The sequence below is a fragment of the Panicum hallii genome, chromosome 9, assembly GCF_002211085.1.
Source record: "Panicum hallii strain FIL2 chromosome 9, PHallii_v3.1, whole genome shotgun sequence".
Classification (NCBI taxonomy): domain Eukaryota; kingdom Viridiplantae; phylum Streptophyta; class Magnoliopsida; order Poales; family Poaceae; genus Panicum; species Panicum hallii.
In genome coordinates this window covers 63,262,482-63,277,729 of record NC_038050.1, presented here as the reverse complement: position 1 = coordinate 63,277,729, position 15,248 = coordinate 63,262,482, and the positions used below count along the sequence as shown (strand labels likewise).

The following is a 15,248-nucleotide window of genomic DNA, read 5'->3' as shown; positions in this document are numbered from 1 at the left end:
TTGTTTTTAACTTGCCCCATTTTACTTGGTTTTGGGGCACACATATTAATACCCTTGTGCCCTTGTTTCATTATTTGCTTCTGAGCACATGTTTCTTCTCTAATTCATTGTATTGTTGATTGATGAAATAGATAGGGAAATATATTACAACCTGGAAGCAAGGGACTCAAGGCATCCACGCTTATATACTTTTCTCCAAATAAACTAATTGCGCACGTGTTGCGATTTCTTGAATATTTCATCCTTAGGTTCTGATGCCGTAGGATTGTGTCTCCTTGTACAAGAGATTTGCATATTTACACTCCGTGCACGAGCCTGAGAACTGTTTGTTGTGTTGTGTTGTTTTTTAACCTCGAATATAAAATTTAATGATGATGATCTGAGATGAAAGTATAATAATACTGGCTACCTGACATAAGAACATAAATATTGTTTAAAAAAATCTATGCATCTATCTACCTATAATAATATAATACTGGTTAGGAGTAGTTATATACAATAATAACCTAAGTTTCAATATGAGATGAAGAAATAGTATTCATTTAAATAGCGTACTACTATATGAGTTACTCCTTGTAGCCGTGAGCGCTTGCGAGTTGCGATGCGTGGATTTGGATAACGCCCGTCTGGTCCGTAGTCACGAGCACCCACCCCCCGCACCGCACCCAACCCAAACCAACCGTTTGGCATTTTCCTGGTTGAGTTCCCTTCAACCCCAGATCCGACCGCCTCGCTCGGGACGGGAGCCACCCACCGAGACCAGCCCAGGCGGCCGCAGCCACCCCGCCGCGACGGACTGACCCACCCGCCCCGGCCCGCGCATTCCCTCAGATCCCCAGATCCCTCCCGGCCATGGCCGCCGCGCCCCGCCCGCGTCGCCATTGCTAGCGCCATGGCCGCCGCCGGCGCCGCGTCCTGCCGGAGCCCGCTCGCCTGGCTCTTCGCGCTCGCCGCCGCGCTCTTCTTCGCGTCCTGGTACCTCCTCCTCGACTCCACCGCGGGCCCGGCCGCCGCCGCCCGAGCCTACCAGGGCCTCCGCCTCGGCGTCAGCGGCGGCCGCCGCCCGGGCCCCGGGAGGAAATGCGATCCGGCGCGGGCGCTGCTGCGGGTGTACATGTACGACCTGCCCCCCGAGTTCCACTTCGGCCTGCTCGACTGGAAGCCCCCCGGCTTCGGCGGCGGCGTGTGGCCTGACGTCAGGGGCGCCGTGCCGGAGTACCCGGGGGGCCTCAACCTGCAGCACAGCATCGAGTACTGGCTCACCCTCGATCTCCTCGCCTCCGAGCAGGGCGCGCCCACGCCCTGCGCCGCCGTGCGGGTGCGCCGCCACGCCGACGCCGACGTCGTCTTCGTGCCCTTCTTCGCCTCCCTCAGCTTCAACCGACACTCCCGGGTCGTGCCGCCCGCGCGGGACAGCGAGGACCGCGCGCTGCAGCGGAGGCTCCTCGAGTTCCTCGCCGCGCGCCCTGAGTGGCGGAGGACCGGCGGCCGGGACCACGTCGTGCTCGCGCACCACCCCAACGGGATGCTCGACGCGCGCTACAGGCTCTGGCCCTGCGTCTTCGTGCTCTGCGACTTCGGGAGGTACCCGCCCAGCGTCGCCAACCTCGACAAGGACGTCATCGCGCCATACCGGCACGTCGTCGCCAACTTCGCCAACGACACCGCCGGGTACGACGATCGCCCGACGCTGCTCTACTTCCAAGGTGCCATCTACAGGAAGGATGTGAGTACCTTGCGACTTACTCATCATGGAATTGAACTTTTGTTGGATTAGTCGCTTCTAATTTAATAATCTCACCATGCCTCTTTTGCTTAAACAACATTGTTGCCCATGTGTTCTTTCCCAAAAAGAATTGAGAATGTTTGCCATGTGACATGGACACTCCTTTTCATTCTGTAGCACCTAGGAATGGCTATCATGGCCCTTCCCCTCCATGTGCCACTAACCTCAAGTTGCACTAATTCTGGGCAGTAAAGATGCCACTGTTTGAAATTGATTGTTGCTTTACGAATTGGAATCAACATTGTGATTTATGCGTCTGCAAACATTTTCATTGACAGTCAATATATGATTTACCGACCAGGATGTAGAGTATATTAATTGGCCCAAGACATGAGGTTCTTGGAATAGATGAACTGTGGAAAATATATACAATCCACATAAATGCTGTGCTATTCTACTCGCATTTTCACTGAACAATGTTGCAGGGTGGATCCATCAGGCAGGAGCTGTATTACCTTCTGAAAGACGAGAAAGATGTGCATTTCTCATTTGGAAGTGTTGCCGGTAACGGGATTGAGCAAGCGACCCAAGGGATGCGGGCTTCCAAGTTCTGCCTCAACATTGCAGGCGACACGCCATCCTCCAATCGCCTTTTTGACTCCATAGTCAGCCACTGTGTTCCGGTCATCATCAGTGACGAGATTGAGCTCCCGTTCGAGGATGTCCTCGTCTATTCCAAGTTCAGCGTCATAGTCCGTGGCGCGGATGCGGTCAAGAAGGGATTTCTAATGAACCTGATCAGAGGGATCGGCCGAGAAGAGTGGACGCTCATGTGGAACAGGTTGAAGGAAGTAGAAAAGCACTTTGAGTACCAGTATCCGTCTCAGACCGATGATGCTGTCCAGATGATCTGGAAGACCATTGCTCGAAAGGTGCCCTCAATCCGACTGAAGATCAACAGATTGCGAAGGTTTCCTTGGTTTGAAACTAACAAGACAGATGAGAGTCCACTTCATTCTTCTTCTTGGCTACAGAATCAGGGTCCTTGATTTTGAACTAGAAAACTCAAGCTCGCTGGTTTCGATCCTGTGGAAAAAGACTGACCTGAACCGCTGGATGGGGACAGATGTTACGGCTGCCGAGATTAACGGACTAAAATTGATAGATGTTAGAATCACAGGATTTACATATCCCATGGCATATCATTTTTGGTCCAATCTATTCTTTTACTTATGATTCAGTCATTCAGCTAAACTGCCCTCGGCTGCAGATCAGGGCCAATAAATTTTGTATGAGAAGATGTATATTCTAGGGGGTAGCAGATTTATTGATATATGAGGCACTAAATTGCAAGCTAATGGAACTCGGAACTGCAGACTACTTGAACTCGTAAGTTTACCAGGGCCGGGTCGTCCTGTTGGAGGCTCGGAGCTTAGAGCTAAGAGCTCTCTACTGAATCACTGAATCCCGTTGATGCGGGCTGCCTGCTCCAAGCACCGTGCCGAGACAGACAAGGGCGCACCAGTACAAGATTCCTGTCGAAAAAGAGAATCAATGAACAACCACACATTTCTCATGAACATAACCAATCACCAAATTCACCGGAATTTGGGGATTAATCGCGTACGGTGCAGCCCTTTGTGCTGGCTTGACAAGCATTATTGCTAATCAGTTACAGTTCCTTGGCGCTTTCGGTTCACGTCCACTGAAGTCCACAGGTGTGACACCGTAACTTGGCATTAATAGAACAAAGAATTTTTGCACCTTGCTGAATTCTATCACCATTATCTGCAGAAGACAGTTTGTGGCGCCATGCCGTCATGGATCGTGACGAGCATTGCAATTTGCCACTGCTCGTCTGCTCTGCTCTGCATGGCAAGTGTGGCCGTGCCGAATTTGTATCTTTGCCAGTCTATTCAGGCCCAAAAGGCCAAAACTCAGTTTCGTTTATACTGGTCCTTTCAGCGTGACGCAGCCAGCTTGTTCGGAAATGCCCACGGCACGGTTTCTCCAGAAATGTAGGATTGGTAACGGATAAATTTCATGTAAATTTATTTTGACCTAAATTTGTGATCTTCTTGAAAGAAAGAGCGAGCTACGAACAGCGTCACATTTTCTTTTAAGCAGGCCATGCATAAAACATATTCCTATCAGTCTATCACCTACTGCAGCAGCATCTTACATTTGTTGGTAATATTTCCGAATCGGGACGGGAAGAATTGTTTGCAGAAAACCAAAACACTGGACACATGATGGAACATAGCTTTCCTTGCAATTGCATATAAATGGGGAGTATCCAAAGTTTTCCCACAAGGCCACAAACAAGAAATGCTCAACAGTACACTGACAGGAACATTTCATGATTCTGATGGGTGATCTTGTCTGTCCTAGCATTTAAAATGCTGACAAGAATAAAAGGTTAGAATCTGGAGATGGAACTTCTCTGATCAACAAACACACCTCTCACGGTGGATTCACAGTTTATTGTATGAAATGACCTAAGGGGAAGTGTATAGACGGTGCAGTTCAGACACGGACACCATATTCAGATATTTTGTTGATTCTTTCCTGCAAGGCACATCTCTGGCTCTTCAAAACCGAGGCCATGGAAGCCACCTGAAGGGTAAAAAGAAGCAAAGTATTTTAATCAGCACTTCATGCAACAGCGAAAATTTTCTGTGTACTAATCATGTACTCGCCTCCGCTCGCAGCTCAAGAGATTGCCTAGTTGGAATGGTTCTTAGTCTATCCATCAGACCTACAGCCAGAAAGTAATAGCTATGCAGTTATAAGATGTAAAATGAGCAATCAGAAGGTTCAGCATAGCCGATTCTGGATAGACCAAGTTCCAAATTAAGTTACAAAACAACTAAAACAATAAAAAAGACTTGAAATATGACTAATACCTGCAGCTGTGGATTCTGCCTTGTATATGGAACCTATGAGAGATTGGATCTGCTTCCCGGTAGACCTGGAGAGAGGCATGAGCATAAAGTTATAATGTGTTGGTGACAAACTATTATTCAATGAAACAGCAATGGAGACATGTAAAATACCTCAAATCAGTTTGTCCACGCTTCAGATCACTTTCACCAATGACTACTTTGTCAAGAGTATATTTCGATTCTTTCTTCAATTTCTGAATAGATGTTTTGTACTCCATCATACTTTCCTCAGCATCATTAAGTAAATCCTGGCAACATTTTGGTAGAAACATCAGATGCACTCATATATCCATTCCATGAAAGAATAGCAAATTTGTCTTCCTTGGTTCTTGTAATTATGATCTGATTGGACCAAGAAAAGTTGCCTTGATGACTATAAAGAACTTTGGAATTGCAAATCAATCTAATGAATGTTACATATGTGAACAAAAGCTTCAAAATTAATACAATTGCATTTATAAGGATTATACCTTCTCAGTCTTGAAACGGCCAAAGGTATTGCGGTATAAAAATCTCCGAGGACCTGATGTCAAAATCTATCAGTATAAAGATTTGAGAGCCAACAGAAAAAAGTACCCACATCATTGCCAAATCGATGCCACCTTTGTGTAATTATTAGAGGAACTATTCACATGGAAATGCTATACATACAGACATGTAGAGTTACAAAAATTGATTGTTCATAATTACAGTGCCTGTTAGTAATTGCTGTTGATAAGCGTGTTTTGGCTGGTACTTTTGTCAAATGCTCGTAATTGCGACGGCCAGTGTGGATTCTTACAATCTGCCTGAAGTGCCTACTGTCAATGGCATAATTGCATAATCAGAGTTGTTGAAATCAAAGATGTGTTATTAAATTCAGTTTACTACTTTACTTCATATAGTGAAACTGACAATCAACTTCCTGGGAAGCATGCTTGTTTCAAGATTGTTGCTTGCTAAGATCGCAACCCATCTATTTCATCTCTTAAAGCTAAAGATGTGACAATGGAAATGGATAGGCGTGCATAATGGATGTAGTAGTAGTTGCCATGAATTCGCAATCAACATCACTGTTACTCATTGTCTTGTTCAATATCAATTTAGGATTAGTAACTATTCTAGGAATATGGAATTTTTATGTAAATATCATCTGCTGAATCTTGTAGTAATTGGTATTAACTGTCTCCTCTCAGCTACCTCTTTTTCTCTCTTTCTCTCTTTATGTTAGAGATTCGCATAGACATAGTGGTATTGTACTTGTAGTAGTGCCCGGACACCCATGGTCCATGGAGGACCAGGGTGCCAAACTAGGATGCCAAAACAGGCACCTTGTTATTCTCATTCAATATATGACTGTATCAATCCCCATTTTTCCATTCAACTTCCTACTTAAAACACGAAATAGAATTGTGGCTTTTCACACATGAGACATTTAAAAATATATATAATTCGTGAACCATAGCTTCTCCTGACCATTTCCCACACTGGCACACAACAAACAAATAGCAATAAGGTTCCAAACAAAAACCAGAAGTATACCTCTGAACAGAATGAATCCTGCAACAGTGGCACATCCAATTGCCTCCACCTGATGCTCTTTCACAAGGACCAGAGTATCCGCAATAGTTCCTAGAATGAAAATAAGACCAAATCGCAATTTCAGAACGACACTAAGGGACTAATGCATCCAGGGCTATATCTGACTCTCACCTTTAGTGCTCTCCACGACCGCATCCTCATAAACTTTGTATTGTGACCACAGCCCTGGTGCAAAACTCTACATATGCAACAGGAAGAATGTGACAACAAAAGAATAAAAGCGTGGATCTAACGACGAATGCAAATTTCTTCCTCGTTAATCCAACAAAAACGTAAGATTAATGCTTGTGGAACTTCTCAGATATTATACAGATAAAGGACGCATCAATGGTTAGGTTCTATGATTTTCTCACAGTGAATGGAATAGGATTAACTTAGTAAAAAGCTATAGAATGCCCAAAACATAACAGAAGTTCTAACGTGTATGAAGCAAACCCGCAATGCTAAAGACAGGTCAGTTCAACCAAATTAAACGATAGCTAATTATGCATCTGAGATGAAGAAGGGTGGCCCTGAACACGAATCCATCAAGGATTTGCAACCAAGATTGGGACTTTTCCTAAAGGGGGATAATCAGGAGGGAGCCAGACCTGGAGCTTGCGGAGAGGCCACGGGGATGTGGAGGCGGCTTCGTCGCCTTGCGCCGGTGTGCGGCCGGGATCCGGCGAAGCCATCGACTGGGGCTGCCGCTCGTTCTACGGCGACGGAGACGGGTTAGGGGCGCTAGCGGACCTCTCGTCTCTCTCTCTCTCTCTCTCTGTCTCTCTCTCCCCTTCCTTCCTTCCTCCGCCGTAGCCTGTTCTGGGCCCGTTTCTAATTTATTCTCTTAGTGGATTCTTGCCCCATTTTAGATGGGCCAAATAGAGGTTTGCTAGGTGGCCCATGGACAGATGCATTGCCCACCATTCGGCTTGTTTCATTTCATCTATAGGAATTCCGTTCATTTATTTTGTACTACAAAATTAGCGCTGACAGGCGTACTGCGGAGAATTTTGGGAGTGACCACATAACATTCGAGTGATTTTTGGTTTTTGTATCAGTCGAGTTTTCCCCAAAAAATCATGCCATGTAGCAGTATTTGATGAAGGAAATTTGAGTGGGGAAAACCAATCGATTTTTTAGAGCAGGCAGAAGTTGCCGTCCCTCGTATATGTTCCGCCCCAGCCAATGGCACCTTGTTCATGGGGTGGCCGTGTGAAGCCGACAGGGAAGAGCGAATTGGAGACGCACTGCTACGCAAGCTGGGCGAGAAGGTCAGGTCCCGGGGTGTCGCCGGTGCTGCCTTGACGGCTGACGCTGTAGTTGCCCTCGCGCAGAGTAGAATATGATATGCGCGACGAGAGGCAGCTACCTGGTATGGCGGAGGCCGCCGCCGCCGTGGCCATTGGAGGCCATGGCGTACGGCTTGGGAAGCCAAGTTCCAGATCAATTAATGGTTGACTTTCGCAGGAACAAATCCACCCCTCACCAGTACCGCCAGGTCATGCGGGAGACTGGCGCGGACGGTAACAAGATAGTAATGGGCCGAGCTGAACTCGAGAGTATGACAAGAACAAAAACAAACAGCCCATGAACACCTTCAAACACACAAACGGACCACGAACGCCATCGCCAACATCATTAACAGAACAAAAAATTGACTGATGAGCAAAATGAAAATTACTCGAATAACGGCTAGAAATTCCGAAAATTAATTTGAGAGGTAATTTTTAGGGGAATCTAAAGGTAACTATTTTGAAGGATGTACAAAAGTCCCCAGAATAAATGAATTCTACGATCATCTAGATGTAAACATTAATATTATTTTTGTAATCCATCAAAATAATACTCTTTATCACTTGTTATGTTGCCAACAAGAAATATTGTTTTGACAAAAAAGTGATTTTAGGAGAACTTTTGTCTCTGCGCAACGTGTAACAAGCATGGTCATCATGAATACGTAAAGCCAACGATCATTTCTATTTGTTGTCTCTTCTGTAACAAAAGTATGAAGAAGGAATAGCGAAAGTGTGAATACACTACCGGTTGCATGAAAGTAGCCAGAATGCCAATGGCCATCAGTTTTAAATACAGTACCGGTTGCAATAAAGATACTAACCAGCTAAGCTACACGCCCAATTCGCAGCTGATAGCGACATAAAAAATCATTCGCTCGTAATTACTCCGTAGGTTTTTCTCTAGCAGCATCTCGATTCGTGGTGTCATTGTTGCAGAAAAAATGGTTGCACGATTTTATTGTACAGTTATTAAGATTGGGAATCAGATAGATGTACTTGATGAGTTTTCTGGTGACGAAACTTCTCTCATATTTAGTAAAACTCTCTCCTTCTCTCTTCATGTCATGTCAGCAAAATTAATGGTATGGTATAGAATTTAATGCTATAAAACTCTTGATGAAATATCAGACTGGCCTAATCCGTTCAACTAATCAAACAAAATTGGTTTGATATGCATCACCTGTCGCAGTAACTCTCCAGTTTGCTGATCCGATCATATGGACTAGCATCACAGAGTCCGTCTCGGATACGCCAAGGAATTTTTGTACAGACCACTGTCCTCACACCATCTCCAATTCCATCCCGCTACCCTTCTTGCATCGCACGACCTGACTTGGATCCTTGCGGCCCGTCGCCCACGACAGCAATCCGTAGAAAAACCCAGGCTTGAGAGTCTCCGCGGATCGAGCTCTCCGTTGGCCAGGCGACGCTGCGGTTGATGCGAACCAAGAAACGGCCAATGATCCCAAGGCGCGCCCACGAGTTTTACTAATACCCGGGCCGCGTCGCGTGCGTCGTCATCCTCCTCTTGCTAGGTCGTCGCCGCTCCGGGTCCGGAACTCCGGATAAACCCGGTTTCCCTGCTGTTCTGGATCATTGTTCTCGCTTGTTTTTTACGCTGGTTGCTTGCTCTGGTTCCCTGCCCTGACCGAGGAAGCAGATTCAGGCTTGGTGATCGCGCAGAAGAAGCAGAGGCTCCGCGATCTCTTGGCTGGTAAAGTTCTATCTATGGATTTGGGTTTAGATCACCTTTTCAGTTCGGCAACTAGAATATTGCTCTGATAGAATTCTGATCTTGGGTGTAGTTCTTGATCAAGAAGGCGGAGGAACAGAGCGCAGGCAGGGGAAGACATGGACGAGGAATCCGGCGCAGCAGCTTCCAGGTACTTCTGCCACATGTGCTCGCTCATCATATGGCCGGAGCTGGGCATCGAGGAGGTCAAGTGCCCCCACTGCCACACCGGCTTCGTGGAGGAGATGGCCGTCGACCGGCGCGGCGGCGACGGCGCGGCCATCCGAGGCCGTGCTGCCGGCGAGGCGATCGTGAACGCACCGGACGCCGCGTTGGAGCGCGAGGTCTCGCTCTGGGCGCCCGTGCTCATGGACTTCCTCGCCGCGTCGTCCGGCCGCCAGGGCCACGGCCACGGCCTCGACGCCACCGCCGGTGGAGGGGACCTCGCGGCTTTCGCGCGAAGGCAGTACCGCAACATCGCTCTCCTGCAGCTGCTCAACGCGCTCCAGGAAGGCGACACCGCCGACGCGGGGCGCGAGCGGGTCGTGGTCGTCAGCCCCGCGGACGCGCGCACCATGCTCATGGGACAAGAGCGAGGGGACGGCGCCGCCCTGGGCCGCGGCGGGCTGATGCTCGGGGACCTGTTCCTCGGCCCCGGGCTGGACCTGCTGCTGGAGTACCTGGCCGAGACCGACCCGAGCCGGCAGGGCACGCCGCCGGCCAGGAAGGAGGCCATCGCCGCGCTGCCGGCGGTCCGGGTGCGCGAGGCCTTCACCTGCCCCGTGTGCCTGGACGAGGTCGCGGCCGGCTGCGAGGCGCGGGAGATGCCGTGCAAGCACCGGTTCCACGACCCGTGCATCGTGCCGTGGCTGGAGATGCACAGCTCCTGCCCCGTGTGCAGGCACCAGCTGCCCGCGGAGGAGCCGGCCGGCAGCGGCGGGCGCGCTGGCGATGTGGCCAGTGGTAACGCGCGCGGCGGCGACGGGGGAAGCAGCGGCAGGAGGCACTGGTTCTCGTGGCCTTTTGGCGGGCTGTTCTCGCAAAGATCGAACGGGAGCTCATCGTCGTCGTCGTCGTCGTGATGGCGATGAACAGAATAAGGAAAATCTTGTAGAAGTTCGTTCTTAATTTCTACGTGATGATTGGGTTAACATTGGCCATTGTAAAGCTGCATTTGTCCTTAGGTTGATTTGCACTAGTTTTGCTCCTGTTCAGGTGGATGGAGATTATTGGAGAATGCATCTATCAACGCTGTCAGAGCATCTGTGCAACCAAAACTAAAATTTCTGCTCGAATTTTGCTTCCTGAAATTGTGCCAGATGGTTTCAGTGTCACAATTCATGCGATATTTCCATGTCGTTAGGTACCATGGCCCTGTCAGAACTTACGAGCAACAATCTCTAGATAACGCGTTCGATCATACTGCTCCTATCTAAAGTTTTGTCTGTTAGTGTCGTGTTTTTTACGACCATCTCTTAACGCGTTCGATCATAATCTAAAGTTTTCTGTTTTCTTGTTGTTTCGTTTCAGAGACGTGTTACGATCGTGTTCAGGAAAAACAGATGCCTGATTGAAAGTTCCATGTGCCCATACTCTCTTGTTCGTATGGTCAACACGGTGTGTGACCTGGCGACAAGCTCAAGAATGCCATGTCCTCCGGTGGTTGATTCGGTCGGTGTCTTCTTTTTTCTGGTTTGTTCTCGTATGATTTGGGAGCTTCAATAGCTACTTAATGGAGTTGTACGTCTCCATCATTCCATCAACTACTTGGCCCCTTCTCTATTCTCGCGAAGCTATCTGGAATGGCATGAAAGTGTCCATGGAAATCCTCTACCCCTAATCATTCTTTGCAAAAATGGCAGTCATTGCACAGTTGCTAAACCTGTTGAAGAAAGCAGAATTCTCAGATCGGAGATCGAGCACTCACGGAACAGAAACTGCGGCAATGAAGCAACTGGATCAACAGAGATCGTGGCAGACACTGCGTAACAACATAAGAACCACCGAATAGATAGAATAACTTAAAAGACCAGATCAACAGGAAGCACAACACATTAGCATAAGTCATGTATTATTGAGTTTTCAAACGTATCAAAATGCTCAGCAAACGCGTGGCGCAGTTCCCTATAGCAGAAGACACCATCCTTTTAGTTCCTAAAAAGACAACCATCGAAGCTCAAGACAAGCAGTGAGCCAGCAAAATGATTCTAGCAAAGGGTCCAATCACAGCCTAACAAAATTTGACCTCACGGATACTCACCCCACATCATCAACACTAATTGACTGTCAAGATCTTGATGACAGATGATGCTCCAATGCGATGCAACGCGACAACTGAATCTCCAGATTTACATATCTTGAGCTTCTTCGCATGATCTATGGCAAAGTTGATGGCTTCCTCAGTTGCCTCCGTATCAGAAGCCTTTGACGTAGCAGCACTCAGCATCGGGATCAGGCCCCTAACAATCATGCTGTGCCTGGCAGGGCGTTCGTCACTGCAAGTCCAGTTGAAATTATCATCTGTCTTCATTTCTGGGACCACGGCAGATATCACTGGCATGGCTGGCCTGTACTTTGCCACAAGCCTTGCGGTAGTGCCTCCCCTGGTGAGGACCAAAATGAGCGATGCCTTGGTGATATTGGCAGTTCGAACAGCTGATGATGCCAAACTCTCCAGTGGGCTCATAGGGATTGGGGCGGCATTACTAATTAACTTGAAAATGGCTCCGTAGTCTGTATGTGACTCTGCTTGTAAGCAAATTCTAGACATTGTCTGCACTGCTAGCTCTGGATACGCCCCAGCTGCAGTCTCACCACTAAGCATCACACAATCAGTGCCATCCAGGACAGCATTGGCAACATCCGTTGCTTCTGCTCGTGTAGGGCGAGGAGATTTGATCATAGACTCCAGCATCTGGGTTGCGGTAACAACAGGCTTTCCTTGCACATTGCATTTGAAGATCATCACCTTCTGCGCATAGAATATCTTCTCAATAGGTATCTCCATTCCCAAATCCCCTCTGGCAACCATGAAAGCATCTGAGTTTGCAAGAATCTCATCAAAATTGGCAACACCTTCTTGATTCTCAACCTGAACAGAGATATCAATTGCATAAGAAAACAAACAGCAAAAGGCAAACATCGAATGCAAATTCATTGGAGAGATGAGCATACCTTGGACATTAGTAGGATTGACTTGGCATGCTCACCAAGCACACTCCGGACCAACTGAAGATCTGATCCTTTGCGTACGAAGGACAAGGCGATCATGTCTATTTTGTTTGGTACACCCCACTTCAAGATATCCTCTTTGTCTTTTTCTGTTAATGTTGGAAGATCCACAATGACCCCAGGAAGGTTGACGTTTTTTCGTTCCCCAAGGAGAGCAGAGTTCTCACAACGGCAACGAACCAAGCCTTGTGCAGGATCACATGAAAGCACAGTGAGTGTAATGGTGCCATCAGCGCAAAGTATAGTGCTCCCAGGCTTCAGGTCTACAGCAATCCTTTGGTAGCTCATAGAAATCATGTTCTCATCACCCTTTATGGAATAATCAGTGGTGATCGTAATCTCTTTTCCCTGTGTCAACTTAACAGGCTTGCCATCTTTCAAAAAGCCCGTGCGAATCTCTGGTCCCTGCACAAACAGGAAAATCATAAGGTTCAACACACAAACAAAACAGTAGACGCATTCTTCAACTTTGGAATTGCATTCCAAGATATTCATATAGTCTGTCAGGTATATGCATGAATTCTTGCACAAATCTGCAACGAGCAGCATGCTGCAGATATTAATCCATTAAAAGCTACAAAAAGATAATGAATCACCTCTAACAATCATAAAAAATAATGCATTTTGCATCGATCCTGTAAATCAATTAAAACAAAAGGGTATATACATGGATGACACGCATGTTGTGTATTTACCATATATAAAATATGATTACATTTACCAAGTACTAAAAATTCCAGGCCAAGATTTGTGCAATAACATTGTGTATGCTCAAAACCAACATGGGTATCAGTAAAGGTAGGCAGACAGACACGGTATCTAACAGTTCAGGACTTCAGGTTATATATATGCGACCAAATGTAACATTACAAATACTGAAATACAAGATGCCTTTGGAAACATCTTAATAAGATCGACTAAACCACAACAGATAATGCATATTAGATATTAAGTTCACTTTGTGGCTCTGGCTGGCTGACAGGGAAGTCATCTACTATCTAATTATTAGAGAATATTATATTACTAAGTAAACAGGAAAAAACATAGAATAATGTAGGTAGCGATGGTTACAAATACTAGCACGTCTCAACATGATTAATATATACTGTCAATCCCCTCCATGTACTGCCTATTCTAAGCGAAGAAAAGCAACTACATTAACAAGGCCCATAAGTGAACTGAAAAACCCTTTGTAGATCAGAAAGAGCCAGCTTTCAAACGTCACGCCAACTATGAGTAATCAATTTTGTTGAAAGCTGTTGCCTATGGGTGCAAGAATGTAACATATATATACATATATATATATATATAAGTGAGTTTGATGGATATAATAATAAGAGTATTAATTTGTTACGAAAGAGTCAAGGGTCACAATACAAAGCTACCACGCAAGAGACGTGATCAAGAAGTTAAATTCACATAGCCAATGACATCGACAGCAATCTACACCCATTCAGATTCAGTAGACCAGACAAATACAACAGAACCCACATGCCAACTGGAGGACCTTCCAGGTACTCAAGAGCTATCAACTAATAAAATAACAGAATGTAGCATCAGGTCCAAAATTCACATGCTGCTTGCTATGGTTTCCTTGATAAGGCGCACAGACAATGGCGACATAATGAGTCTTTGGCATTCGTCATGTGAATTCCAACGAGCCACGCCACAAATGCCAACCACATACACATACCTAATTCCCTAACTAGGGTCCACCTTGATTTACAAAAACAAATTAGATGTAAACAACTAACAACAAATTTTAATGTTTATTCCAAGTCCATTGAAACCATATCCCGGACATGCCCAACGAGTGCTGCCCATCTGCCAATAATTAAAATTTTGGTACCCAGCAGCCCCAATAAACGTGCTAATGCCAATCTAGCAGAGGCCGCAATCTTGCCTTTGTCTCAACCAATCCTGACAATGCATAAGTCAAATAATAAAAAAAAACAAACAACACACGACATCAGCCAGAAGCTAAACTCCCAAAATCCTACTTTTGGTGCGGTGGGCATTACAACAAATGGAAAAGTTTTTGCCGTTCATCTCAACTCGTTAACGCGTGAGACACAACATAATCGTAACAGAACGGAAACAACACACAGATCGGATCAAGCGCCCACATCGGAAACCTAAACGGTGCGGTTAAAAAAATAGGTGGACGATATGAACGACGGCGCGCAAGGGCGAGGAGGGAGCGGGCGCGAGAGGCTAGTTAAAGGTCGGACCTTGGTGTCGAGCATGACGGCGCAGAGGAGGCCGGTGAGGTCCATGGCCTTGCGGAGGTTGTCGAGGGTCTCCTGGTGGTACTCGTGGGAGCCGTGGGAGAAGTTGAAGCGCGCGACGCACATGCCGGCGCGCAGCAGGCGCGCGCACATCTCGACGGAGCGCGAGGCCGGGCCGAGGGTGCAGACGATCTTGGTCTTGGGCCGGCGCCGCCATATCTCCTCCGGCCCCGCGGCGACGCACTCCACGTCCGCCATTGCAGCGCGGGAGGTTGGGGGAGCCGCCTAGGGTTGGGCGATCGGGCGGACGGGCGGGGGCGCGGGCGCGCGCGATCGATCAGGCGGCGCGGCGAGGGGCGGAGGAGTAGAGGCGAGGCGGATGGGTCGGGAGGGGGAGCGAATATATGAAGGGCGGAAAAGTGTGCGCCGTACGCGTCGTGGGCTCTCCCGCAGTTCGGCTAGGTTATAACTAACCCGCGGGTATATGGCATGAATGCTCGTATATGCCAAGTATTCTGGCGTGGTATT

The 15,248-nt window shown here is 47.3% G+C and overlaps 4 protein-coding genes across 4 annotated transcripts; 2 read left to right on the top strand and 2 right to left on the bottom strand.

Moving 5' to 3' along the window:
- Positions 1-697: 697 nt before the first annotated feature.
- LOC112876494 (probable arabinosyltransferase ARAD1) lies at positions 698-3,106 on the top strand. Its single transcript, XM_025940617.1, has 2 exons — positions 698-1,726; positions 2,212-3,106. Exons 1-2 carry the CDS (start codon positions 893-895, stop codon positions 2,773-2,775), a joined length of 1,398 nt encoding a protein of 465 aa, XP_025796402.1. The 5' UTR covers positions 698-892; the 3' UTR covers positions 2,776-3,106.
- Positions 3,107-3,976: 870 nt separating this feature from the next.
- LOC112876495 (RGS1-HXK1-interacting protein 1) lies at positions 3,977-7,036 on the bottom strand. Its single transcript, XM_025940618.1, has 8 exons — positions 6,843-7,036; positions 6,364-6,430; positions 6,193-6,282; positions 5,142-5,194; positions 4,783-4,919; positions 4,633-4,697; positions 4,426-4,484; positions 3,977-4,342 (listed from the first exon to the last, which is right to left on the bottom strand). Exons 1-8 carry the CDS (start codon positions 6,924-6,926, stop codon positions 4,253-4,255), a joined length of 645 nt encoding a protein of 214 aa, XP_025796403.1. The 5' UTR covers positions 6,927-7,036; the 3' UTR covers positions 3,977-4,252.
- A 1,624-nt stretch (positions 7,037-8,660) lies between these two features.
- LOC112873500 (E3 ubiquitin-protein ligase SIRP1-like) lies at positions 8,661-10,518 on the top strand. Its single transcript, XM_025936457.1, has 2 exons — positions 8,661-9,243; positions 9,335-10,518. The coding sequence occupies exon 2, from the start codon at positions 9,381-9,383 to the stop codon at positions 10,341-10,343; it is 963 nt and encodes a 320-aa protein (XP_025792242.1). The 5' UTR covers positions 8,661-9,243; positions 9,335-9,380; the 3' UTR covers positions 10,344-10,518.
- Positions 10,519-11,297: 779 nt separating this feature from the next.
- On the bottom strand, positions 11,298-14,978 carry LOC112878073 (pyruvate kinase, cytosolic isozyme-like). The gene is made up of 3 exons (XM_025942473.1): positions 14,724-14,978; positions 12,436-12,897; positions 11,298-12,352 (listed from the first exon to the last, which is right to left on the bottom strand). Exons 1-3 carry the CDS (start codon positions 14,976-14,978, stop codon positions 11,537-11,539), a joined length of 1,533 nt encoding a protein of 510 aa, XP_025798258.1. The 3' UTR covers positions 11,298-11,536.
- Between the last annotated feature and the right edge of the window lie 270 nt (positions 14,979-15,248).

Excerpts from the sequence above, each read along its gene's own strand:
- LOC112876494 (XM_025940617.1), top strand. The coding sequence starts at position 893 with ATGGCCGCCGCCGGCGCCGCGTCCTGCCGGAGCCCGCTCGCCTGGCTC. Across the intron at positions 1,727-2,211 it reads GTGCCATCTACAGGAAGGAT|GGTGGATCCATCAGGCAGGA; the intron begins GTGAGTACCTTG and ends ACAATGTTGCAG.
- LOC112876495 (XM_025940618.1), bottom strand. The coding sequence starts at position 6,926 with ATGGCTTCGCCGGATCCCGGCCGCACACCGGCGCAAGGCGACGAAGCC. Across the intron at positions 6,283-6,363 it reads GGTCGTGGAGAGCACTAAAG|GAACTATTGCGGATACTCTG; the intron begins GTGAGAGTCAGA and ends TTTTCATTCTAG. Across the intron at positions 4,343-4,425 it reads CTCTTGAGCTGCGAGCGGAG|GTGGCTTCCATGGCCTCGGT; the intron begins GCGAGTACATGA and ends TTTACCCTTCAG.
- LOC112873500 (XM_025936457.1), top strand. The coding sequence starts at position 9,381 with ATGGACGAGGAATCCGGCGCAGCAGCTTCCAGGTACTTCTGCCACATG.
- LOC112878073 (XM_025942473.1), bottom strand. The coding sequence starts at position 14,978 with ATGGCGGACGTGGAGTGCGTCGCCGCGGGGCCGGAGGAGATATGGCGG. Across the intron at positions 12,898-14,723 it reads CCGTCATGCTCGACACCAAG|GGACCAGAGATTCGCACGGG; the intron begins GTCCGACCTTTA and ends CTGTTTGTGCAG. Across the intron at positions 12,353-12,435 it reads CAATCCTACTAATGTCCAAG|GTTGAGAATCAAGAAGGTGT; the intron begins GTATGCTCATCT and ends ATCTCTGTTCAG.